General features: G+C 44.0%; 1 protein-coding gene across 1 annotated transcript in view; it reads right to left on the minus strand.

Annotated features, from left to right (window-relative positions):
• Positions 1-22,458, minus strand: part of FSTL1 (follistatin like 1) — a 50,083-nt gene extending 27,625 nt beyond the window's left edge. The window contains exons 1-2 of the mRNA XM_036883420.2: positions 21,854-22,458; positions 21,637-21,693 (exon numbers count right to left, since the gene is read on the minus strand). Of these exons, the coding sequence (XP_036739315.2) occupies positions 21,637-21,693; positions 21,854-22,021 (225 nt within the window). The 5' untranslated portion in view covers positions 22,022-22,458. The remainder of the gene's footprint in view (positions 1-21,636; positions 21,694-21,853) is intronic.
• Between the last annotated feature and the right edge of the window lie 4,562 nt (positions 22,459-27,020).

Here is a 27,020-nt window from a genome sequence, read left to right on the forward strand (position 1 = left end):
TTATTCCCCTATTTTGGTAGAAGGCAGAAGAAATGTGGATGTAGTTTAACAGCTACGAATTCTCCTCTCCACCCCTTCCTGCCTGGGGCTCTACTGAATTTAGGTGGCCCCTGGGTAGTTTCTGGTATCACATACTGACTAGGCAAGAAATCCACTGTGCAGACCACTTGGGTACCCTCCCTGAGCTGGTGAATAGCCCTCTGCCCCCCACATCTTCGGCCCCTTTCCATTATTCCAATTTGCACAACTCCCCTGAAAACAAAGCTTGGCTGCTCTTCTCCCCAGCAGTTCACATCATCTGCCATTAATTTTAATAGATGACACTGTCACGTACCGGCAACTACTTGGCCATATTTAACAAGGTCTTTGGCATCTGGGTTAGTCTTTTTCCTCAGTCCTGCATGACTTCATTATACATATGTGGCCTCAAGATCCTTGGCCTCCTCACCTCTAGTAACCTTCACTTCTCAGGGCCTCTGGCTACAGGGAGCTTCAGGAGGTGTTTAGCCACAGCATACTAAAATAAAAGTAAAGGGTATAGGGCTTCTGAAGGCCTACATATTGAAAAGAGAACTTGTTACCCTTTGCAAATGTCAGCACATGAGGTAGTTAGATGCTTCTTTAACCTTCAGATGGACAGAGAATGTCCCACAAGACCAGGTAAAAAATAATGTCACTATCCGGAAAGTCTGATTTATTGTCTGGACTGCACCAATTCTTCCTGTCCTTCCAGGCTCAGCTCAAGTTATATCACTTCATCCTTGGTGACCTTTTCCTTTGACTGGTATGAATTCCTCCTTCCATCTCTGAACTTACATTCTTCTTTGTATGAACTCATTTTGATCACTTTTTTAAAAATTTAATTGCACAGTTTTTTGTCTTTCCAGCTGAACAATAAGTTCCTGGAAAACAAGACTTATGTTTTAGAGTTCTTTCATGGGTCCTAGCAAGTACCCTGTTGGGAGTACAAAAGGGCGACTGAACCCCACCACCCTGAGCGCTTGGAGTAAGGGAGAAGGACAGCCCCTGTGCCAACTGTCCCAGTGCTGCCCCCTGCCAGGACCAGTCTTTCTGGGGAAAACAGCCTAAAGGCTCCATCCCTTCTTCTCCAGACCATAAATATTTAGCCTTGACTCTCACTAATTAGGGATTGTCATAGACACACAGAAAGATGCTGGTGTGTGTGTTGGTGAGGTGGACAGGAGAGCAATGGGGGACTGAAATGGATTTCCATCATTTCCTTTGTCCACAGTTAATGTATAACCTGGCTGACATGCTGAAAGAATGAGAATTTTGTGGAGGAAGTAGGTGGGTGATGATGAAATGTGGGAATGTGAGGTATCAGAGAGGAAGGCAAAACGGTGGGACTTCGGAGTGTAGGATGGAGGCCCACCAAAGAGCAGCCCAACATCTAGGTGGTCTGGGTAAAGGAAAAGCAGACAGAGAAGGAAGTGAGAAGAGGCCAGGAGAAATTGTGAAAATGGGTTTATTACCCAAGGCAGCTGTTCTGTGTTAACTCTTCCCTGGAAGCCTGTCCCTACATCATCCTATGAGGTGGAAGGAAGGCAAGGTGGTCAGTCTCCCTAGACCAGGAAAAGAAACTCTTGCATTATGCTGCCCCTCCCCATCCCCAAAATGTTCTGGGGGGGTCTCCAACCACTCCCTTCTGGCTCATCCACTAGGCTGACCTTGCAGTGGGCTGACATACACTGAACTGTGAGTTGCCAAGGGAAGGGTGAGGCTGACACCATTTGACAGATGGAGGGGCCCAGAGGGGCGATAGCAGGGAGGTCAGGGTTGGGAAGAACAAAACAAAGCAGAGACCCAAAGACCCAGAGACCCAGCAGAGCAGAACAACATGGACTCCGCTTTAAAAACACGGACAAAGCCCCAGGAACCTTTGGCGGCAGTGGGGCTGCAAAGCCGCTCTCAAGTTCCCAGCATCCTGGCAATTATTCTCCAGCCCAAGGAATGCAGAAGGGGTTAAAACCCAGCAAGAAACTCGCGCTAAATGAAGTCTCCATATGTGTGGCTCAGTGTGGTTCTAGAAGCAGACAGATGTAATTAGTTCTTAGACACTGCGTTGCCATGGCAACTGCTAGCCAGGAGAAAAATCGGGGGGAACCCGGAGTCCGAGGAATATAGTCTTCGAAAGAAATGCCAGAGGCAGGTGGTGCTTGTCACTCTCAGGCTTCACAGACAGGGCTTGTTCTCCAGCTTGCCCACTCCTGGAGGATCCTCCCCACTCAATTCCTCCTTATCTCCACTTCCCACCCCCCAGATACATGCCCAGAGCAATTCCAAACGCAAATGAAGGGCTTCTTTCAGATGGCATCCAGAGGAAGGAATTCAGGAAGAGGGATTCTTGCGGAGTTTGTACAGGACCGGAGTGGTCCCTAGGAAAGGGCTTTCAGGATCCCAGCGGGAGGATCAGTGAAAGAAGCAGCAAGCTTAATTTACGAAGTGTCACTATGGAGTCCACCTTCTCTACAGGGGATGTTGGACGGGTTTCCTGCAGGACAAGTAGGGCTTTGTGAGCTTGAAGGGCAGAATATATGTTCTTAGTGGGACAACCATGTATTTTATCAGCCAAACTGGGACATACTTTCAGAGTAAAAGGGGACCTTTAACACAGATACCCTTGGAAAAAGGCATAAACTGTGACACCTGGTCATCTTAATTATTAGGCTGCCTCAGGGAAAAATGGTTATTTTTATTTTATAGAGTGGGAATTCTAACCTGGTGTCTATGAGCCCCCAGAAATCCAGCTATCGAGTTTGGGACTCAATTTTCCTAGGGCATAACCCAAGAAAGATGAGAGTCCCAAAGCAGGTACTAGTCCGGGCATGGACTGACTCTTGTAGCCTTTACCTCCCTTGATTCAACTGCCCCATGACAATATTCTTGGGTTTCCACTGCTGCAAAGATGGGGAGCCTGGGCACATGGGACCACTTTTGCTTCAAAACTTTGTTCAGTATAAATCCTTCCAGCTGCTAAAAGAGAATCATTCATTTCAAGTATTGTTGCCAAAGAGAGATGGTTGCCCATGAATTTACAGCAATAATGTGTGGTCAATAGACTGGAATCATTCCACAGCAGAGAGACCTAATAAATCTCCTCGTGAAGAGGAGAGGTTTCCTGGGGTACATTCTTACACACCCCTTAATAACTGAACCAGAAATAGTGGCTCAGGGATCCCATGGTCACAAAACCCAGGGAAAGGTCAGATTTTCCCAGGGAACCAGCAGAAATTACTATATTTTAGGCATCATATAGCCAGCTTAGAAATTATACGCATGTGGCTCAGCCACAAGCTCAGCTACAAAATTATAGGATGTTTAAAGGGCAAGCCCACCCAAGGTGCATTCCCTAGAATTTTTCAGGGACTTTGGGAAACACAGCCATTTGGGAGGAGTTCCTGGCAATTACTTGGCCCTCTTCTCTCAACCCTGGCTCAAGGCTGGGAACCTTTCTGGAACAAATTAAGAACTACATAAAATCAGTCTCTTTGAAAAAAGCAATAATGCAAACACAAGTTAATCTGTATTTCCTTATCATTCTCCAAAGTGCAATTGGACAAAACCTATTTCCAAGCAAGTAAGCAGCATACAGGCCAACAAAGTAACAAAATACCAAATATCATGCTGAGTGCTGGGGACACAAGGAGGAATAAGGCACAGTCCATGTCCCTGAGCTGCTGACAGTTTAGATGAGGAGATGGGGCATAAATACATGGAATTGTACTTAACAGAACAACACAATCCAATAAGCAATAACTCAAGAGTGTATGTGGCTAAATGCAATGTATAGTTAAGTAATAAATGTCTGAAGCATCATGGTCCAATAGAAATATGTCTCACAGATAATTTAAAATTTTCATAATTTGTTTTAAGCCAATATGACCAAAATATTATACATTTCAGCATGTAATTAATATTATTAATAAGACAGTTCACATAGTTTTTTTCCTATACTAAGTCTTTGAAATCTGGCATGAATTTTACTCTAATAGCACATCTTAATGGGACGAGCCACATTTGAAGAGCTCAACAGCCACTTGTGGTTAGTGGCTTTTTCTCCCGAGCAGCATATGGTAATGAGCTCTAAGGTCTGACATACTGCTGAGGGCTGAATTAAGGAGGAGACTTTCTTTACCTTGAAATGTTTTAGAAGTGGTATATATAAGTGAAGTCAACAGATTATCTGAATACATGGGTTAGGCAGCCTGCTGGGCTGCATCTGGCACCAGGATACTGATGTAATGAACCCCCAGTCCTTTGGAAACAGTCAGGCATTGTGGGAACTTAAGCCTAATTTTGGCTCTGCTTTGAACAAGTCACTGCACCCTTCTGGTCTCCTCTATAAGGAAGAGAAAATGTAAACCCACCTCCTGTCTTTGGGACTATGTATGGCTTATCTCATGAAACAGTGATAAGGGGCTAATTTAACTACATATTTTGAGCCTTCTCTTAACTATTTAAACTTTTTTCTTCTTTGCATAAAAGTTCACGGACAAATTTGGCAATGTAGTGGCTATTTCTCAAAACTTTTTTTCATCTTCTTGGCTCAACTGCTACACTCTCTTGCCACCAACTTCAGTGCTATTACACACACACACACACACACACACACACACGCACACAATTTTAGGGCCCTGAGATCAAAGGCCATGAAAACATGCACATTCTATTCTTGAGACATTCCTGCCTTGCATTCTTTCCTTGCAGCTTGGGAGTGTGGAGTCACAGCTTGGGGGAAGGGGCTGTAAAACCTACTTGTGCCAGCTGGCCAATCAGGGCTTAGCTGACAGGAGGCCCACCAGTGAGAGACTGCCAGGTATTATACTTCACTGTGAAGCAAAAACTTCCTGTTTTGCACAGATTAAAATCCTGGGAGACCCTCAAACTGTACCAACAATCCACCAAAACCTCTTTTTCTGTTCATTTCCCCCCAAGGACTGCATTATAAATCCTACACAAAACCTACTAGCTTAGTTGCTACAGACAGATTCTCATTTGTGGTGAAAACACTCCCAAGTATTACAAGCTCTGTTTTTTAACTGACTCAACATTAGAGAAATGCCAAATATTGAACTGCTTTTAGTTACCCTGACTCCACTGGAAAGTGGAACAACAAGCTATGGAAGTCAGGACATTTGCTCTATGGGACCACTGTAAGCGAGTTTAGGGAGTAAGGCTGCAGGTAAGTGGGCTATGTCAAGTTCCAACTTCACCAGGAGCTGGGAGAAATCAGAATCCAGGTGTCACACTAAACAAGCCCAGCATTACTACCATGTCCAGGGGGTAAAAGCGAAGTCCAGGGTTAAGCAAAGTGTCAATGGGAGAATTCTGTCAAACCATCTCCCCAGGTATACAAATATCTGCAGAATCTGACACAGACATGTCCAAAGACTGTAGGCAGGATATCACGCATCTTCTCATATTACGTAAGAAATATGGATTCATTAATTAATCCATTTGGCCAGTGGATTAACTCAGCAAATATATAGTGAGCAACTACAATATGCTAAGCTCAGTACTAGGTGCTGGGATTCTTTGGTGAATGTGGCAGAGAGGGGCTCTATCATGGAACAGTACATATTCTAGAGGGATGGCAGTGAATAAACACAGATAACAAGATCATTTCACACTGTGGTGAACTTATAGAAGAATATGTTCTTTAGAAGAATATGTCAAATATGTCTGATAGAGAAATCTGAGAGAGAAGGTATCACTCAGATCAAGTGGTTAGGGAACACTCTATTGAGATGAGACATGAAGGATGGAAGGAGCAGTTCAGACAGAGAGAAGAAAAATGCAAAGGTACTGAAACAAGGGGGAATTTGTTATGTTCCTAGAACAGAAAATAGGCCAGCATGGCTTTTTACACTGGGTCCAGTGGGGAGAGCAGTAAAAGGTAATCTGGGAAAAGCAAGCAAGGGCTGGAACATGTAGGATCACCCTTGTAGGTGCTGATATGTTTGTGTATTATTTTTAATTAACAGGTAACACTGGAGAATTTTATATAGGAGAGTGACATGATCAGATACATGTTTTACAAAGATTACTTAGACTGTTATGTAGAAAAGTAGATGTGGAGAGAAGAGAAGGAAAACATGGAGAGCAGCTCAGATGCTACTGCAGTAGTCCATGCACAAAATTATGATGGCTTGGACTGGGGTGGTAATAATGGAGACCACGCATAGTCAATGGAAAGGTGATATACTGACAGTAGAGCCAACAGGACTTGCTCATTAACTGGGTTAGGATGAAAAACCAAAAAGAAGATTCCTGGGTACTTCAACTTGATAACCAAAAAAATACCCCAGCCAGTTCTAGGTAGGAATGGCTATGGCCAGGCCAGTGGTCCAGTGTGGAGTCACTCACAGAAGGATCTTCGCTTGGATTGGCTCTGGGGTACAGACAAGTCCCATGCCTTCTTGATGAAACTGAGTTAGTTTAGGAAGTGATTTCAGCAAGGCCACTAAGACCTGAGGTCAGATGTAAACAGTCTCTGGTTATGGAAATCCATCTAGAACTGACCCGTGTTTCCAAACCGTTCCATGGAACACAAGCCTTGAAATATTTATGCTATTTTTGGAAACTATGTTCTGTGGTGAAATGCCTGAGAAACACTGCTTATACTTCCCTCCTAGAGAGGAAAATAAATAATGCACATGAACATTGCAAGGTTTTGAAAAGTTCTATAACTAAAAAAACCATTTAACCTAGTGCATATATTAATATTACTCAATGCAGTTTGAGAAACATGGATCTAGGCTCTGCATGTCTCTCTCTGTAGTTCTACTCTCCCTTAGAATTCAAGCAAGAACAAGAACAGCAGCTCCTATTTTTTGAGCATTTTACCTTGTATAAGCTACTTTGTATCACTATCATTCTTGCTGTACACACTATATATGGGTGCCTTTTTAATCTACAGTTTTCACATTATCATTTTCAAGTGTGAGTTTTGCTTATAGATGCTGTATTCATTTAGCAAAAGCAGTCATATTCTTTTCTGATCATGTGTATCAGCTGTGTTCACTCACAGTATTTCTTCATGAAGCATTTAAGATAAAGACCAAAAAGTCTCCCCTTGCCCCATCTTCTTGTACTTTTACAATTACCCACTCCAATTAACAGTGAGAGTTTCCCACCTCCATCACCACCTCCCTCCTCTTCCCCCACTCTTCCATGTCACTATTTTCCTTCTTCCTACCATACTCCACTCATTTCTAAACAAGAACACCATTTTGGAGCAATTCACATGCTTTGAATACCCTTGGACTTGTAATTCCTAATATTCATCTCGCCCTCAAAGAAAATGTCACGATTTTCTGAGTATGGCTGTTGTCACATGTAAACCCACAGATGGTTAACCCCGAGAGCCCATAACAACCCTCAACTATGTGGGACAAAGACATACACACACTCATTTCACCAGCCCAGGCAGAGAGAAGACTTTTCTCCTGCAGTTAAACAAGAGATCACTGGAGAATTAGGTGGTGCTCACAGTCCAGGTCACTGTAACATGAGCAATTACTGTCATTACATGACAATGCCATTTACACTGGGCAGAATAATGATAGCATTCCCTAGAAAAACAGCCAGTCAACTGAAATACAGCCCCTGGGAAGGAACCCAGCTTGCTCTCTAATCCACATGGCAATTCAAAGAATGAAGAGCTTTCTATTTGATCAAATGTGTATAGGGAATTTAAAGGGAAAATACAATTAAGCTGTAAAATGACCAACATGGTGGGGTTAATAATCCTCAAGCATTGGTTATTTTTATAGGATTTCCTATCACCTTCATGGTTTATTTTTGTCTTAAAAAAACAGACTGAGCCCATGACAAACACAAAAAACCCAGCTTGTATAGCTTATTATCGTACAGTTATATTATACATGTTCTCTGTACAAAATAAAGGAAAACCACTAAAGACTCGTTTCCAGCTGTATCTCTCAAAGATAAAGCTGTTAACTTGGTAACTGTCCTTCTAACAATATGGCCCAAAAGTGGCTTAGGAAATTTTATTATGAAATAAGTCTGCAGTGAGTACTGAACTTATTGTACCCAACATTTAGCAGACTTACATGTCTGGCCTCTTCTCAAAACACTTTCCAGTCCCCTGCTCCCTTCTAGTCCCACCCCTAAGAAAGGAAACTGAGAAACCCCAAGTAAGCTCACACCTGAAGTGGGTGTCCTTGTTGCTGGAGTTTTCTTTGATCATTAACCGGCTTTTCGTGCCATGCAGAAAATTACTCTTCTGGTGAACACGATGCAGACGCCAATTAATACTTAGAGTGAAAGTCTTTACCCTTACAATAAACAGCTGAACCAGAGAGTCTGCTTCTCTGCTTGTGGCTGTTGGCAAGGCCAAGGCCACCAAGGATGGAAAGGAAAAAAAAGAAGAGAAAATGCCATGGATAGAAGACAAGAGGAGAAATGGGGGAACAAAGCACAAATGGACACATTCCTGAAAGATTCTTAGGACTCAAAGTGGAAGAAGCCATGTGAACTTCCTGTTTCTGGTGGAGACCTTAGCCTGCCCCCAGTTTGCAGCACGGTAATTGTAGCACATCGTGAAGACCCACAGATGGGGAGGCCCTTGGAGCAGTGAAGCTGAGCATTCCAAGCATGTGTGAATTCTGCCTCCCTCCCAAGCAGGCGATTGTGAGCGGGGCTGGGCTACCCAAAAGCCACACCAGGGCCCTCCTGATAAGGGCCCTGCCGTGAAAGCGACTCAGGTATGTCGGAGTCTGTGCTCAGTTCAATGGCTTTAAACTCTTCCAACAGAAATTCCACACATATCAGTTCTGCATTAAAGATTGAATGAGCCGGATATCCTGGTGAGTGTCACCGGGAATTTCTCTGGACTGTCTTTGAATCCTTCATTTTATTTTCCTGTTACCACAAACTTGGGTCCTTCTCCATAATTAAAAATGGGCTTAGTCAGCCTAATAATAACAGAAGCTAGTAGGACAGGCTAGCCAGGGGATTTGAGAGGAAAAACATACCTCTTGTGTTTGGAAGGAGGTAGAGAATGAATCAATGAATGAATAACATACACTGATTAATGTTTATTAATAAGTAACTTCACAACCACAAAAATAAGCACTCTTCTCCACTATCTTCTGTGTGCCTAAGGCTCAGAAAAGAATCAGGACAGTATAACCGAAGTCAACTGCAAAATGAAATGAAACAAAACAGTCAAATTAGGGAAATTTAATAACGTCTTATGCCTGTCTTCATTAAGTTTCCATAGGAATTTGTTTTTGTGAAGGAAATGGATAGATAGGTGGTCAAGTTTTCCAAGTAGGAAATTTAAGTCAATTAAATAGTCAATTAAATTAAGTCAATTAAGCAGTGAAATTTATGTGTTAAGTGTCTGTGTATATAGACTACTTTGGAACATAGCCAATTTAGTTCAATTCTGACACTGTGCAAGTAGCCTTATTCAGAAAGCCACATGCAAAACTGGGCTGGTTTCAGGACCCACAGTCAGTACTTAGCATTCTGGGATCATTTGGTGGGATTTAGGGACTGAAGTGCAGTTCAGGTACCAAGAATTTCAGCAAGACTAAAGCATCCGCACTGGCCTCTGCTTCCTCGCGGAGTTCAAACTTGCAAGTGATCTAACTACTTGATCGAACTGCTGGGGTCAAGGCCAAAGAGCAGTGCCCTCAGCTGTAATAGAGCCCTGAATTGATTTCGAGAGAAGGGTGTGCGGTTCAGGGTAGCAGCTTCATCAATGCCTGTTCAAGAAGGGTTCCCCAGAACAATATTTGGGTCCATGCAGCATTATTTTTTAAAGAAAATGTGAACATTTCTAAAGGTCACAAGAAGCTTCGGATTTAAAAAAAAATAAATTCAGTAAAAGCTTAAGTTGCACATTTGGGCATTTTGGGTTGTCTTCTTTGTTTTTTAAAATTCCTTGTTCAACCCCAAGGAAACCCAGCATCCTTGATTTCTTGCCCAGTGTTGTTGGGCAGCTGGTTTCTGCAGTGCAAAATCAAGCAATTGCTTTCTAGAGAGTAAACAGTGCTTGAGATTCCTAGGCATGAACACTGCTCAGGTGCTCCATGCTGTACTATTTATATCGCACTCACTATACTCAGGAGAAAGCAAGGAACACAAAATGCTGACTGCTCTTACTCTCTTTTCCCATTCCTGGGCCAGCTTCTCTTTCCCCCCTGCTCCTCCCTGGGCTGTCAATTAAGTAAGAGCTAATCAAACATCCTAACTCCATAAAGTAGAATATTTTGACAATCCAACTTAAAATGTCTACCTCCTTTTAATAAGGACAGGATCTCAGAGCTGAGTTTTAGGGCTTACCTACTCTAATCCTCATGTTTTACAGATGAGGGGTCCAGCAACTTGCCCAAGCTCACATTACCTTTGGAAGACACGAGGCTCATTACCTGGTGTCACTGGCTGTCCTGGGTTATTTGTTCCAGCCTATCTCGGGCCAATAAATGGAGGCTTATAGGAAGCCAGCTCACATCAGGGATCTCTGTAAACTCAGCCACAGCTTCGGCCAGCACTGCTGGTGTACTCTCATCTTGGAACTTCTCAAGACAGCAGAACCCTGACAGTCTGAAAAAATGCATTCACTTGCTTCTTATGTGGGCTGCTCATGCCAGTCCCCCCAAGACGATTTTAGTCTAAGAAAACTGGGGAAATGAGTGAGGAGGAGCAACCTGAGTCAGAACTGCAGAACGATGTGGTTTGTGCTAAAAAGGCACAGTGCCAAGCAGACACTGTCTAGACTGGTCTCTCCAGAGGGGGGTGCAGGGAGGATAGGGAACAAGGCCGGAAGGCCTGCCTGCTTTTTGTGCAGCTAATGCAAACACATGACACAGCCTCTGACAGGCTCCAGGCTGGGAATTCACTTGGTCTAAGACATTTCTTCCTCGGGGCTGGAATTTCACTGTGGGCTGAGGGAAGTTGTGCTGATACAGCAGCCAGAGGGAAGCTTGGAATGCTTTTCTTAATTCTTGGGGGATCAGAGTTTCCAAACTAGATTGAGCTGGGCAACGTCCAAAAGCAACATATTTGTGATGCAAAAGCACAGGTTTTTAAAATTTCCATTTGTATCATCTTAGCTAATCCACGAGATAAAACCACAAAAGCATAGAACTGCTTTTTTATGGATGCTTGCTACAAGAACTGTATGACTCTGAATGTTAACAATTTATAAAATGTATAGATGGAGAAATGGGCACCATAGTCCAATAAGCATCATGTATCTGGGAGAAAATGTTGGGTTTGGGGTACTTCACACATCTGTTGAAAAGGTGCCCTTGCTCTGAGTGGACAGACACAAGCCCCCCCGCCAGGGTACATAGCCTGGTAAGCAGAGTGCAGGACGGAGTCAGCCCCACTTGCCCCCTTAGCCGGCCACTCTCATGCAGACGGTGTGAGCAACCACACACAGTACCTCAGCTGGAATCTCAGAGCTGCCTTGCGATTTGGTCTCACTCAGTGTGAACAGTTGTGAATGCATATGAAGGACAAAGAAGCTGCCCTAAAACCTCTGAGTCACTGACCACTTCACCGTGGGCCAGAGAAGTAGCTGGGTCTGAAGCAAGTGGAGACCGGCCCACACCTGGGTGGTCAGAATAACCAGGCCTCAAGTGCCCATCTGGGCGCCTCTGGCTGACATAAGGTGAGGGGGCCTGTATGAGTTTTTCTGAGTCCACGTTACCCAGCAAAAGCATTTCTGGTTTGTTTTCAGTCACTTTCAGGAACAAGGCAGAGTGGGCCTAGAACACCAAGCATTTGCCTTGAGAGCTTGACGTCCTGAATTTGTATCCTGGCTTTATTATATACTAGGTGGCTGCCCTTCAGGAACTAACTGAATTCTCTGAGCCACAGTTTTTTCATTGATAAAATGAAGATTATAACTTCATTATCACATTGTAAGAAATAAGATATGGCTCTTTCCTCTCCTCCTGCTTGTTTGGCTAACTACTACTTATTTTCCAGGGCTCAGCTTGTGGGGCACTCCCTCTTGGAGGACTTCCCAGACCCCCAGTGCTGGCTGAGGCTCTCAGCCCTGTCCTATCACTTACCACCCTGGAGCACTCTGAGTCCCTGTCTGCCTCTCCCACGGGACCGCGTGCTCCTAGGGAACAGGGCCTGTGTCTTAGTCACCAGCACTAACTCAGTACCTAACAGAACAGCTGTGATACTTTTTACTCTCCTTTCTTGCATTTACTTTGTCCCAGATGGGTGAAGCAAAATAAAGCATCAAGACTTCATGCCGCTTTCTCTCTGCATAAAAGGTGAACCTGGGGGCCTGTTGTGTTGGGGTGTGTTGGCAAACACGTCAGGATGACGGCTCTGTAATGGAGAAGAAAGGAAAGGACAGACAGGTCAAGGGGAAGGATGAAGAGGAGAGCAGACAGCAATATGGGGATCAGCGCCCACGTGAGGCTGCAGCTGGGGCTGGCTGCCAGACACAGCAGTGCCCAGCACAGGACTCAAGGTTTGTGTGCAAAACACCCAGAGTGTTGCCTTGGTTTCCAAAGGGACCAATCCCAGTCGCTCCAGGAACACTTCCTACCCTGTCTTTGACAGTGAGTTTTTTTTTTTCCAAACAATGAAAGTAAGGGATTGTATTCCTCTACCTGATCACATTTTCCAAACCTCAAATTTAGAATTCAGAGCCCAGTAATAGGTGTGTTATGGAGACTATAGCAAGAATATGTGGAAATGACCATCCCCCCAAAAAATTCAAGGTATCTAGTGGCCAGCTCCATATGTAAGGAGAGGTATAGAAAAGAGAAAAACTGACTGTGGAAAAGTTCCAGGAGTTTATTACCTCTCCTCCTTGCCTTTTCTCCCTCTTTCTCCCTTTCCAGTTCTCTCCCTCATTTGCTCAATGAACACTTAATTCTTTTTCTGTAGGAAACCGAGTTGTGGCTTCACAGAAGAAACACTATCTAGAAATTTGAAGGCAAGATTAGCTCAATAGAAGCAAGGGTTCTGATATCAATTCTGGACATCAAAGCACCCACTGAAATTAGTATCCTGATTGTCTTAAAAAACCATAAAGTGTGAAAGAGGCAAGGGGAATTCTGCAAGTCATGCAGGCACGCACATGCATGCACATATACACATGTGTACGTGCATGCACATGCACACACACCCCATGGCTTTGGAGCATTTCCAGTAAAGATGACGTAAGAATGATAATAGCTAAAACTGCATTCTATACACCAAACCACTCTCTAACTTCTTTCCATGTAACGGCTTATTTGATTCTCACAGCTAACTTATGGGATAAATACTCTGCAGTAAGCCCATTTTACAGATGAGGAAATGTGACCAGAGAGGGTAAGTAACTTCCCCAAATGACAGAGGAAGTAAGGGCAGTGCTAGGACTTAAACTTAGTTATTATCTATTTTCAAGGCCCGAGTGCTAAACCAATATGCTAAACTTCCTCTCAAGGATAAATCAGCAAACAGAATAACTGCCTGAGCCAGCACATAGGTTGTACAAATACAGACAATGCTACTGGGCATTTATGTATAAATTGAGACTTCTCTTGTTGAAATCATTAGAGTCAAAAACACTCTTTGTCAGTGCCTTAGTAGGGACTGGTATGAGAGAAAGCAGGAGTTTAGTGTTGACTCTGCCATGAGTAAAGGAAAGATGTTCCATTATCCATAGATGATGGGCAGACAGAAAGCTATTATTCCATTTTACAGATGAGGAAAGTGAGCTCAGGGAGGTTAAGTACTTGGACAAGGTCTCACAGTCAAACAAGGCTAGAATTCCAACCTGTCCCATTACACCAAAGCCTTTGCTCAGAATGGAAGTGCCACGTCAGAGCTATCAGGTGGCTTTAAGAAGTTAAGAAGTTAACATCAGCCAAAAAAAGGGGCAGAGCAGGATGTCTAAGTGAAGGATCCTTTCATGAGTTTATAATGGCCTTCTTAATAATGAGGAGATTCTGTAACAGGGTCTGTGTAAAAGATAAGACTTGGGAACACCCAGGTATGAGAACAAGAGAAGACGATGAAGAGAAGAACTCAGCGGAAGGTTTGAGGGACATGAAAATGGGAAATATGAGAAAACACCAACACTCCAGGAACAGACACAATTTCAGGTAAATTCCACACAGAAAGCTGCCTTCTACTGAACAGCCTGGTCAAGCGGTCATGGCAGCTCAAGGGGACAACTCACCTGCAGCTCAAGGGGAGACTCAAATTCTGAGAAGCACCCATCCCTCTGGCAAGTTTCAGGGTTTTCTGAACCAGCGGCAAGAGGCGAGGGAGGGGGCAGTAATTTCTGCGAAAGCCACAGACTTGATCTCCTCACAGCCAGATCCATTTGAGCTGTCCAGGAGCTATGGTGGGCGCAGCTCCTTCAAAACAGGGATCTACATGGCCTTGCCTTTTAGTTCTAGGCTGTTCCTCACAGCGGTATACATGTGTAGGGACTAGCATAATGCCTGGCACTTCTGTAGTTTCACTCTTTACTGTCACTGATGGACAGAATGAAAGACTGTGGGGACAAAGACAAATTTTGCCTCAGACACAAGGATTTTAAGTCTTGAACATAATAAAAAGTCAGAGACATTTTGCCCATGTCACTTCAAACCAATATCCCACGACACACACATGTACAAATTTGGGCCTGCAACCTGTGATGGCGTTTGCCATGTGTCACATGACTTGGGCAATAGCTTACTTGGTCATAAATAGTGTCCAGGATTATGCAGGGAACATTTTAAGGGTCATAAATTCAGACTTAATCCTGAGAATAGCTTATAGGTGATGGCTTCCAAATGGCAATATAAAAAGTCTATGAAGAGATTACATGGAAATCCTCCAACCACAGCAGAAAATGTAGATTTATAGGATATATTTTGTATTCCAACTACCCAAAGAGCTAGCAGGTTATTGCCAGATGGCTGCTAATGCAGAAGTTGTTATCTATGACAGCAGCAGCTTTTAGAGCCTCAGCAAAAACAACTGTTTACTCCATCAGAACAGCCAGGAAAATTCTCATTATCACATTTTTATTGATGGCCAACATTAAAGGGTTTGGCTTAAAGTATTCAAATTCATCCAAAGAACTTAGGAGCCGGGGACAGGAATGTGGTGCCCCCGCCTTGGCACTTTCAGCCATTTGCTGCCCTAATCCTATCACCTATTACCCCATGTTGTCCATATTTCACATAGTCCTGAACTCTGCTTCTAATCACCTTGATTTTGACTAAACATATACCGATGTTTGTCAGATTGGATTGCCTTTCCCAGCAGGAATGGCTAAAATCTCTTTTCTCTCATACACAGACTGATTGCTAGCAGCTACTTAGCTGGCTGAGAAAGATTTTCAAACATTCTCTGGGCTCAGAAGGAATGAATTATATGACTGATTAGCAAAGTCTGTCATGGGTAAGGGAGAAGGTAGTGCTGACATGCATGCCATGTTTGTGCCATCTCAGCAGGCCCTTTACCTCACAGTGCTGGGAGGTATTTATTTGTGTAATAGGTGCATCACATGTTTCTTGATTGATTTTGATAATTTCTCTGAAAGACAGGATAAAAAGCTGGTTTATTTTTAGGTGGTGGAATTAAATGTAATTTTACTCTTTGCTGGAATTTTTTCTATATTCTCTAAGCTTTCTGTGAGCATATTTTATTTCTATATTTTATCAGAAAATAAACACATTATGTTTTATTTAAATAAAATAAAGCACATTAGGAAAATTCCTTCCGATAAAGGTAAAGGGTTACAAGAATCCTCATGACGAACTTTAAGTCTTTTTTTTTTATGCTTCTCTATAAATTTTTACCCAATTGTGAGGATAAGGCAGTAGAGTAGGTGATGTTCTGCTCTTTAAATTACATGATAATCATTTGCCAGAGTTTTAAAACTTTTTGTAAAAGTAACTTTTAGTGGCACATATTGCTAATACTTAACTCTTCTATTGTTAGATAAGTAGTAGCTTTTAAGTTTTTAGCTGTCATGAATTATGTAATAGACATCTTATGTAGATTCCCTTTAAAAGTAATGACCAGGGCAAAGTGGTCAAATAGAATTACTTGAGTTTCTTTCTTTGATTTATTTTCTCAGTGTAGATTGTATGGAGCCTTGGAATATCCATCTGCATAACACAAATCAGCTTCTCCAAATTGATCCAAAGTTTGCTAAAATGGATTCATATAAATAAGACTGTATTTAACTGGGTTTACTATATGTCCTTGCAGCTGACAAGGAAAACAGTTTTCTATTGTTCTTAACTCCAAACTGTTGGAGTTAACTGTTTCTATTTTAAAATAGTTTAAAATAATATCCAAACGGCAAGTCTCCTATGAAGAGTTTATTTACCTTTTCATTAATTATTAGATGTTTATTGTTATTAAAACATGAATTTAAAAGTTTGCCAAATGTTACGAGGACCAAAATCAACAGACTGGACTAATTAAATGATAATGCTCCTTGAGTCATAAAACATGATCTCGAGTATGCACTCCTCACCTTTTTCATTGTAACTGATTCCATACACCCTGAGTTCACAGCCTCCTTTTTGCACCAACTCCTTCAGTCTTGACTGGGCTGTGGCTACACGGGTGTGTCTATATGTAAAAGTTCATCTAGCTACACATTTAAGATTTGTGCATTGTACTTACAAAAAGAGCTTTAAAAAAAAAAATAAAGGAAAGCTTTAACATAAAAAAAGCAGCAATAGTAATTGTAAGGATACTTGTTCATCATGTACTTATAATATACATTATAGCAGCCACAGTTCAAAGCACCTAGCCCACCATTAAATTGTAAGCAACCTGCAGGCAGAGACCATGTCTTGCTCTTCATGCATGAACATGCCCTGTGTGTAGGAAATTCTCAGCCTGCAGCAGAGAAAACTGCCTGATGGGCCCCACGAAGGGAAGACCCATGCAGGGAATGACTCACTCCTGGAGAAAGAACCCGCATCAAGATCACAGGTACCAGAAGACAGCACCTTACAGAAGAGGATGCATTTGACCTGTAGGACAGGAATCAGACTTAAAAAATGTACCCATCTAAGTATAAGTTATTTTTCAATCCTGCACTATCTGGTGTCTAAGCTAATACTGTTTGTAGCTGCCAGAACTTTTCTGTCTGGATGTCCAGTTATTTGGAGCAGTAGGAACAAGACACTGACATCTCAATTCTCCATGTGTGACCACTGGTATTTATGGCTCATCCTTCATTTTCTCTGTTCTGTAAACACATGTCTTTCTGCCTCACTGACTTTGAAGACTTTACTTGCTTCTCTGGGACATTATAAGCACCATAGCTCGTGCACCCAATCATCAGCCCACAGCTCCTCCCCAACTATTCCCCTGAGTCTGGGAACTGACTCCTGCTTATCACCAATCCAGAGCTGTCTATGGGCATTGTTGTAACACGTCTCCCTTCTAAAGACATTTTTAGTGACCAGGGCCTCAATGTGCCCATCTGTTTTGGCTGTTCAGCAGAGTTCCTGCTATATTTTCACATCCCAATTTCCTACAATGGTTTTTAAGACTCATGTCAAGTAGTTCATTTGCCAACCGATAAACAAACAAGAGATTATTTTAGTGGTTAATGTACAAGATGGATATTAAAATCCTAGTTTTGCTGCAGCTCTAAGAAGCAGTCACAGGATGTGGGTCAGACCCTAGATCTGTCTGAATCCACCACATAGAGGAGATCCCACATTAGCCAATAAAACCTCTAGTGACTGATTAACTAACTGTATGCTGATAAAAGGGTGAAAATGAGATTAAGCAATCTGGCTTTCAAATACATACGATTTCACTTAAATGTGGAGCCTAAAAGCAAAACAAACAAAATGAACAAAACAGCAGTAGACTCACAGGCACTGAGAAGTGACTGGTGTTTACCATGGGAGAGGGAGTGGGGTGGGTGAACAGGATAAAGACGCATAAAAATTCTCAGTCATAAAAGTAAGTTGGTCACAGGGATGGTAGGGCAGCATGGAGGATACAGCCAATGATTGTAACATCTTTTGTGTTGACAGATCATAATTGCATTAGTGGGGGTGAGGATTTAATAATGTGTAACTGTTTAGCCACTGTGTTGTATACTTGAACTCAATATAATATTGTATATCAAGTACACTTCAATTAAAAAATACACTTAAGAAAGAAAAAGAAAAAAAAAAGAAATCTAGCTTGCAGAGGGCCAATGCCCTAATAATGTTGTCTATCTGCGTAATTTATTATTCCTGTGGCCATTATCCCAAGCGATGGCGCTCACAGGACGTGGGTCAATTATTCCCTCACTGGAATGAGTACTTTAATTTGTGAATCAGTCCCCTACGCATGTGACTTGCCATGACGATTTTATAGACCCAGAATGTGGGAATCAGAGTGTCAGCAGAGACAACCACCAAGGGAGAGTGGAGGTGCCAAGAGAGTGGGGGTGCCAGCCTGGGCTCTTGCCAAGGCTGTCCTTCCAAAGAAGGCATGTGGGCCACTGGGTCCCTTCCAGCCTTCCCTGTTTAGAGTGAACTCAGATCCACCTACTGAGACTCAAGGGCACATGCACTTGGTTCTCCACCTTTCCCAGCCCCCACCATCCACACCTCTCAGCAAATTGTGGTAATTGTCCATGGGTGGAAGAAGGGGGAGAGGGAGGCACAGTGAGAAGGCACATACGAACCCCTCCAACAGAATCTAGAATAGGGGTAGCTGTGTAATTGTTGAAGCACTCCCTTTCTGCTGCACCCATTCCCCATCCATACCAGATGCTAATGTCAAGAGACAGGTGTCCCCCCCCTGCACCCCAACATCCCTTTTTTAGGCAGAGACTCTAAAGAGTGCAGGGGTATGAGCTCAGGTGGATGATGCAGAATTTTGATGGGGGCTGCCCGAAGGAATACATAGGTGACAGAGTGTTAAGACAAAGGGAAAATAAGGGAGGAAGCAATAAAAAAAAGCAACCCTGAGGTGCCAAATAAGTGAGAGACTATGGAAAACATTCACAATATAACACGTCCTTAAGGAGATTTGTTAATAGGTTCCTGACTCTAACCAAACAGGATTTACAGACTGGCATTAATAATGATGACAAACATCTTTTCCCAAGTTTGGGGCTCCTCCAATTCTGAAGGCCTCCTATTCCAAAGGTTTGGCTTCTCCAAATAGCAGCATGATTTGCTGGGCCATCACAATTTAAAAAAATATGCTGAACTGAATCCTTGTACTTGTATTAAAGCAAAAAGCACTAAGAAAAGTCAGTTTATTTTCTAAATTTCATTTCTAAAGTTCAACAATATTTGTATAATTTTAGCCTGAAAGTCTACTAAAGCAGATTCATGTCAATAAAGACTGTAAATATTATCTAGCTTTGTTTGCTGTAATGCTGTTACAGCCAACAAGGGAAAAAATTTCTACTGCAAGCATCATTAGCTACACAATAAAATGCTTAAAATAGTATCGAAGTTGCTAGGGTTAATTTACTTTTTCATTAATAATAAAAGGAATATTATTAAAACAAGGATTAAAAACGTGCCATGTTACTAGGGCCAGACATTAAGAGATTGGATTGGTTAAAAGATACTTCTTAATCATCTGGAGCCATGGAGCCAGGAGCCAGAACTCGGTTCACACCTACTCCTCACACTGCAGGTCACAGCCTCCGTTCTGCACCAGCTCCCCAAGACTGCGTGCCTCAGTACTTCCTGATTTTGCCTCTTTCCCCATGGATCCTGCCTGGGAATTCTGTGAGAGTACTCTCTGCTCTTCCATCAAGCAGGAAACTGCTGTTGGGGGAACTTCCTAGGAAAGCTATGCCACCAGTCCCTGCAATGCACCAGGGGAGTGGGTGTGGTGCAGGCTGCCTGGAACAGATCTGGACCCTGGGCCACACAGCCTGTGGTGAGTGAACCAACAGCCTCCAGTTCACAGAGTGATTTCACATACTAGCTGGCAATTCCCCAGCCTGCAGTAAAACCAACCAGGGATTCACTTCATCCATCATTGGACTGCAGCTGCCGTTTGAGGGCCACTGCAGGGATGGAAGAGAGTTCCTTGGCCAGGGCTATACCAGCCAGTGAAGAGGGATCCTCCCTCAAATCCAACTTTTGGAAAAGAAAATACATGAGAAGCAGCTCCAGAGTTTAAGATGGGCTCCACAGGGGGAGCTGGGTTCAGATCCTTCTTCAGGGCTAGCTGTGGCCTTGAGCAGGTTACCTCATCTCTGTAAACCTATTTCTTCCTCTGTAAAATGGGGATAACAAAGCCGACCTTACAGAGTTGGGGAAGCCTTAAAAGAAATGATGTGGACAGACCAGCATCTGCTATAGAAGCACATGGAGAATGTGAAGTCCTTGTGTGGGGTACTGATTAAGAGCCCGGGGTGTGATGTTATACATCTGGGTTTAAATCCCATTGCGATCATTTAACAGTTCCGGTAACCTGTTTGACTCAGTTTCCCCACGATTAAAATGCGGTTTTATTACAACACAAAGTAGACTATCAGAAAATATTTGCTATTTTTTTACTTTATTGTAAACACAGCTCATGTTTCCAGCAGAACCAATACTATAGTAGTGAATTAGATTAGAGTTCAGTATAATGTGGTTTTTTTTTTTAAATTGTGAAGACCTTGCATGCTTTTACTGATTTTTCTGGGCTGTCAAGCTGTGATGTTAAGGGTAGGGCTAAACTGTAATACTGAGAAAAAATTCAAAGAGGGAGAACCACCACCCACCAGGGAGCTATTTCTTTTGTATTGTACATTCCTTTTCTTCTCCCTCATGCTTTTTAATTCTTTCCACATTTCCTGCCATAATTATCAAATGTTTGGTTTCTGACCTCACTTTTCTGGAGACTAGAGCCCAGGGACCTTAGGATTGTTTGTTTTCTGTCCAAAAAACGTTAAGCTAACAGAAGGGTTTGAGGGAAGGGTTTGTTGGTTTGTAGTATCTCAAGAAGGTCACTGGAGTTGGAAAGAAAACATGAACAAAAAAGCGCCCAAATACTTTGGAAACGCGGAGCCCCCCAAAGAGTAGGGCAGTGGATCTCTCACACTTGCGCAACACTAGTTCGTGGGAAAACTGAGATTTTAAAAGGCCGTGATGTGGCCCTGATAATAACAAAGTCCGACTTCACAAAGAAAGAAAAAAATTTTTCAGAGAATAATCATCTTAGTTTATAGAAGAGAAAAAAAGTTTATTCCACCCTAAAGAAGAATCTCTTGAGATCTTTTTTCCCCTGTCCCCTAAAACACAGACTCGGAAGGTGAAAGTCCCCACCTATGTTCAATTTCATCTTCAACTGAGGGCAGGAATTCGAGGCGCCCTTTTGAGCTCGGCTGCGGCTCTGGTCGCAGCCTCCGTCCCCATCCGCCCGGCTCCCGCCCGGCTCGTCCCCTCTCCCCCTCCCCACTCTCCCTCCAGACTCGCCGCCGTGGAGCTCCCGCCCACGGCCAGAACTACTTTTTCGACTTTGAGGTTTAAGTTTCGCAAGCAGCAATTCTACTCGGGGCGCCCCCCTCACCCCACGCACGGAAACACCAGCCACACCCGGGAGAGCATCTCCAGGACGCATGTAGCGTCCGCCCGACGCGCAGACCCGAGTGGCCCCGGGCCCGAGCCGGGACCTCCTGAGCCCCTCACCTACCTCGGCGTGAACCCCGGCGACGGCCACCAGCGCGAGCGCGAGCCAGCGTGTCCACATCTGCGGAAGAGAGAGGGGCGAGACTGAAGGCTCTGGGCCCCGCGCGGACCCCGGGAACTTCGTCGGGTCCCGGAGGCTCGCCCTCTCCGCCCGGCCACCCGCGGCCGCCGGAGGGGCCGGGCCATTGCCCTCCGCTCCGTGCCGCGCTCCCCGCTCTCACCATGGTCCCGTCCCGGTCAAAGGAGGGCGCGGGGCAAGGAGGCTGGGGCGAGCTCGGCAGGAAGGTGGGAGCTCCGCTGACCGCCGGCCTGGGAGGAAGTCCGACCTGGGCTCGCCGCCTCTTAAGACCCCTCCTTCCCGGACAGCCTGCCCCCCCAGCTCCTCCCATTCTCCTCCCCCTTCTGCCGCAGCGGCCCCCGCGGCTCCGGGCCTGGGTCCCTCCTCCCGGCCTCCTGCTCCGGGGAGCCCGCACGCGTCCTGTCGCCGCACGGAAGCCTCTCCCCGCTGATCGCCCCTCCAGACCCCAGGACCGCGAGGCGGAGGCAGAGACACGGTGCCCCGGGGGACGATGCAACAACGGCGGACGCGGGGGAGGCGAAACCCTACCCGCAGGAGGGGCTGCGGGCACGCGGCAGCGCCGGCGGACGGGGGGTGCGGTTGCGGTGGTGGCCAGGTGGGCGGTGCTGGTGGGGGGACGGCCAGGAGCGGGGCGGGAACCTGGAGGAAAAGGCACCTTGGGGCCTGGGGAGCCAGAACCGTCCCCCACGGCTGAGAGAGAAAGGGCCGAAGGTGCTGAGGGACCCCTCCCCAAAACCCGGGGTCCAGGGCGTCACTGCAGCCAGAGCTCGAGGAAGTGGGCGCAGGGCTCGGAAGATAGGCCAACCCAGAAAAGACTGTTTTAGGTTCCACTGTGGATTTTCTAGGGGGAAAGGTACCGGTGCCCTCCTCTGCTGAGGAGATCCTGACCCCAGCGTTTGCCAGCTGTCTCACCCTGCCCTTCCCTCCCTTCCATGAGCTGTGTCCCCAGCTATGTCCCCCACCTGCCACTGCCCACTCTTCACCTTGTCCCTGCTCCCATCCCATCATCCCAAGTGCTTCCATTGTTCATGCTTCCCATGGCCACCAACTTCTTCCCAGAGGCCTTCAAACCAGTGCTCCCTCTGCTGACTCCCCAAACTCCCAGCTTGGGCCTCTTGCCTACCTGGCATCCTGTGCCCCTGGTGCAGAGAACAAATACCACTTGACACCTCAGACTTAACATAGGCAAGGCTGAGCCCCACTTCTCACCAGGTCCGGCTCATCTACCACTTTTGGAATAGTGCCACAAAAATGTTTCTCCGTTTCCCAGACCACAGTTGTCACCGTAGGCTGGCAGTTTTCCCTTTGAGAGCTCATGTGCATCCTGTCATCACCATTCACCTTTACACTTCCCTAGGCCTGACCTTCATCCTCTCTCACTTGGGAATTCTGGAAACCACCTCTGTTTGCCAGGTCCAGGCTCTCCTTCCCTAGTCTCCACAGCAACCCGTTGCCATATTCTCACTACCTGCTTTAAACAGTCTTCCTCTACTCTGACCCCTGCTCAGAAAATTTTGGCGCTCTTCTTCCCACATCAAACACAAACATGCGGCCTGTTTTGTAAGTCTTCCATTACTAGGGCCAGCCTATCCACCTAACCTTATTAATATACTCCCTGTGCTCAGATCAGGCCAGTACTCTCATTGTCCTCTGAACCTGTCATGGGCACCCTTCTACCATGGTTTGTTGAGTGCCTATTGTGGTTTTAGGGAGCCTAAATACGGGTCTCAGATAACAGCTGTATTCCCCCTGCAAGCTCACAATCCACTGAGGTAGCAGCTGGAGTCAGACTGTTGCAGAGCAAAATCTCAGCTTTGTCCCTGGTAAAAGTTGGACTATTGGCCAGGGCTTTAGATCTGTGGGGAAAATGGACCTGCTCATACTTCACCCCAGAATTAAATAAACTAAGACATGTTAAATGGCTCTCTTAGTACCTGTCAGTCACAAGCTAAATTGAAAAATCTGCTTTGTAACATTGGGGAGCTGGAACCACCCACCACAGCTAATAGAGGGCCAGAGGTGCAGAGGGACCCCTCTTGTGAAAATCTGTTTGGATATAATTGACTACAGTTATTTTCTGGAAAAGCAGACAACACAGGCTTTCTAGGGTAGGCCTGCTCCCCCAGACTTGAGGGGTTAGAACAATGCACACTTTGTTCCTTTTGCAAGCTCACCAGTCAGACAATTCTCCTGCATCCTTGATACAGAAATAAGAGAAGTAGAGAATGGATGTCCCTGCACCAGCTACTCTGTCCCATTCTTTGTGCTAGGGCCGATGAGAACTGTCACAGACGAGGTTTTGCTTCTAGCCTTTAGTAATGACAACACTACACTTTCCATCCCTTGCACATAACACTGCACCCCCTCAGAATCTGCTGTGATATTCGCTCTCTTCCTTCTTCAGTCTGTTCAAATTCTGTCTTTTCTTTTAGGACCCAGGTAAAGTTTAATTGCTTCTCTAGCAACTTTTCTGACAATAACTTCGCATGGGGAAAGCACATGAGGTTTCAGATCAAACAAACTTGGCTTTCAATATTGTTACTATCATTTGGGACATTTGTCAAATTACTTAAGCTCTTTAAACCCAGGTTTCTGCATCTGGCAAATAATAGAAATATTGTCTTGCTGGGGTTTGTGAAATTTAAATGTGGTACTTTATAGAAAGATCCTGGCAGGTAGAAGACCTCTATGAATAGTAGCCATTATTATCTAATTGATCTGCTTTGCATCTGAATTGTGGTTGGTACTAGTTACCAGTACTACAGAGCCATTCAGCAAGTCTTATTTTATTTAATTATCACAACAAATAGAAAACTCTTTTTATTGCTTCTGTTTTCCAAATAAGGAAACTGGTGCTCAGAAAAAAGTGAATACTTTCTAGTGTTAACAGTTGGTTATACAGACTGACAACTTGAGATTTTATTGCATACTATTATACAATGTTCACATAATTGTGCTTGATTCTCCAGCTAGATTTTAAGTTGCTTAGGGCACAAACAATGTTTTTCATATCCTTATTATCTCTATATTTGGGACATAATTGATGGATTTGATTATATAAAAATTAAAGTTTCCTTTCCTACACTGTTGGTGGGAATGTAAATTAGTTCAACCATTGTGGAAAGCAATATGGAGGTTCCTCAAAAAACTAAAAATAGAAATACCACTTGACCCAGGAATTCCACTTCTAGGAATTTACCTGAAGAAAACAAGATCGCAGATTCAAAAAGACAGATGCACCCCTATGTTTATTGCAGCACTATTTACAATAGCCAAGACATGGAAGCAACCTAAGTGTCCACCAGTAGATGAATGGATAAAGAAGATGTGGTACATATACACAATGGAATATTATTCAGCCATAAGAAGAAAACAAATCCTACCATTTGCAACAACATGGATGGAGCTAGAGGGTATTATGCTCAGTGAAATGAGCCAGGCGGAGAAAGACAAGTACCAAATGATTGAACTGATTTGTGGAGTATAACAGTGCAAAAATTGAAGGAATAAAACAGCAGTAGAACCCATAGACCCCAAGAAGGGACTAGGGGTTACCAAAGGGAAGGGGGGTGGGGAGGGAGGAAGAAGGGGATTAAGGGGTATTATGATTAGCACACATAATGTAGGGCAGACACGGGGAAGGGAGTATAGCACAGAGGAGACAAGTAGTGACTGTAGCATCTTACAATGCTTATGGATAGTAACTGTACTGGGTATGTGGGTATGTGAGGGAGCTTGCTAATAGGGGTGAATGTAGTAAGCACAATGTTGCTCATGTGAAACCTTCACAATGTTGTAATCAAGGATATCTTAATAAAAGAAAAAACTTCCTATTCAATCAAGAGCACCATAGGAAAAATGATAGATTAGAAGGAGATATTCAATATCTAAAACTGACATGGATGCATAACTGCAATATATATTCAATCCCTGCAAATTGATAAGAAATAGACAGGAAACATAATAGAAAAATGGGCGAAGGGTATGAACAGGCAATTCCCAAAAAAGGAACCCCAAATAGCTCACAAGTAGGGAGAAGATGCTCAAAATCACCACAACAACACTATGAAATCAGTGTTAACTAATTTGTCCAAAGTTATGTAATGAGTGGTAAATAGTACTTTCCACTCATCAAAGTGGCAAAAATTAGACAGTTGTGTTATGAGCTGAGTTTGTTCTCTGTGGTTCTTGTCCCTGCAGAAAAAAAGAACTGAAATGCAGACACAGTAGTGAAGCAAGTAGTTAACGATGTTTATTTGAATACATTCCAAGGGAGGAGCAGGCCAGAGTCAAGGTAGACAAAAAAGCCCAACTTTTAGGGGAGGGTCTATATATTATCACCTCTCTGGGAGTCACTTCCTTGATCGACAGTTCTAGTTACACACCCATTCCTCTTGGTGTGCATGTCTCTTCCCAAAATGCATGCAGAAAAGCCCATTGGCAGGAGGTGCACAAAACCACAATTTTATGATGACATGTGGTTTGGGCAGTTCTTAGTTTTGTTTGATTGCACCCACTCTGGAATCAGGTTGGGACCACTCTAGCCTGGTCCCAGTAGGGAAAGAAGTTAACTCCTTGCAAAGCCTTTGTTGTCTTTGCATGGGACCCCCTATGTGGGCAGAGCCTGGGTAGTTTTTTCTTGAACCTTATCTTCCCTTTCCCTGGCTTCTCATGTCTATCTTTCTACCTAACAGTTGGACAATACCAAATGTTAGTATGGAGTAGTGTGGTCTTTTTGATGTACTGTGGTGATTAAGAGCATGGGTTTAGGAGCCAATTTGCCTTGGTAGTACATCTTGGCTTTATACACTTATGTGTAACCTTGGGCAAGTTACTCTGTGTCTGTTTCCTCATTTATAAAATGGGGAACCATTAGTTCAATAGTACTAATTCTACAGCATTATTGTGTAGGTTAAATGTGTTCATATATGTGAGTTACTTAGAACAGGGCCAGGTACACAAGCTTATAATTAGTGTGTGCTGCTAGTGTGTGCTAATAATTCAACAGAAGGACCTTGCATGATAATTCTGTGCTACAGAGTATGGCTAGCTTTCTACAATAAACACAAAATAAAACAATAATAGCAAGAAAACAAACTGCATGAGGGAGTTGACAGTTATATAAGTGAGGAATTTTTTTTTTTAGTTACAGGTGATAAAAAAAGCCAACTTAAATAAATGGCTTATGCAATTAAATGGAATTTATTAGCCCATATAGCTGAGATGAGGCATAGGTCTGGCTTCAGAAAAGAGTTCCTCTGGGAGTTCAGATTATGTCACCAAGGACCCAATTTCTTGCCATCTTTCAC

The sequence above is a fragment of the Manis pentadactyla genome, chromosome 1 (assembly GCF_030020395.1).
Source record: "Manis pentadactyla isolate mManPen7 chromosome 1, mManPen7.hap1, whole genome shotgun sequence".
Taxonomy (NCBI): Eukaryota; Metazoa; Chordata; class Mammalia; order Pholidota; family Manidae; genus Manis; species Manis pentadactyla.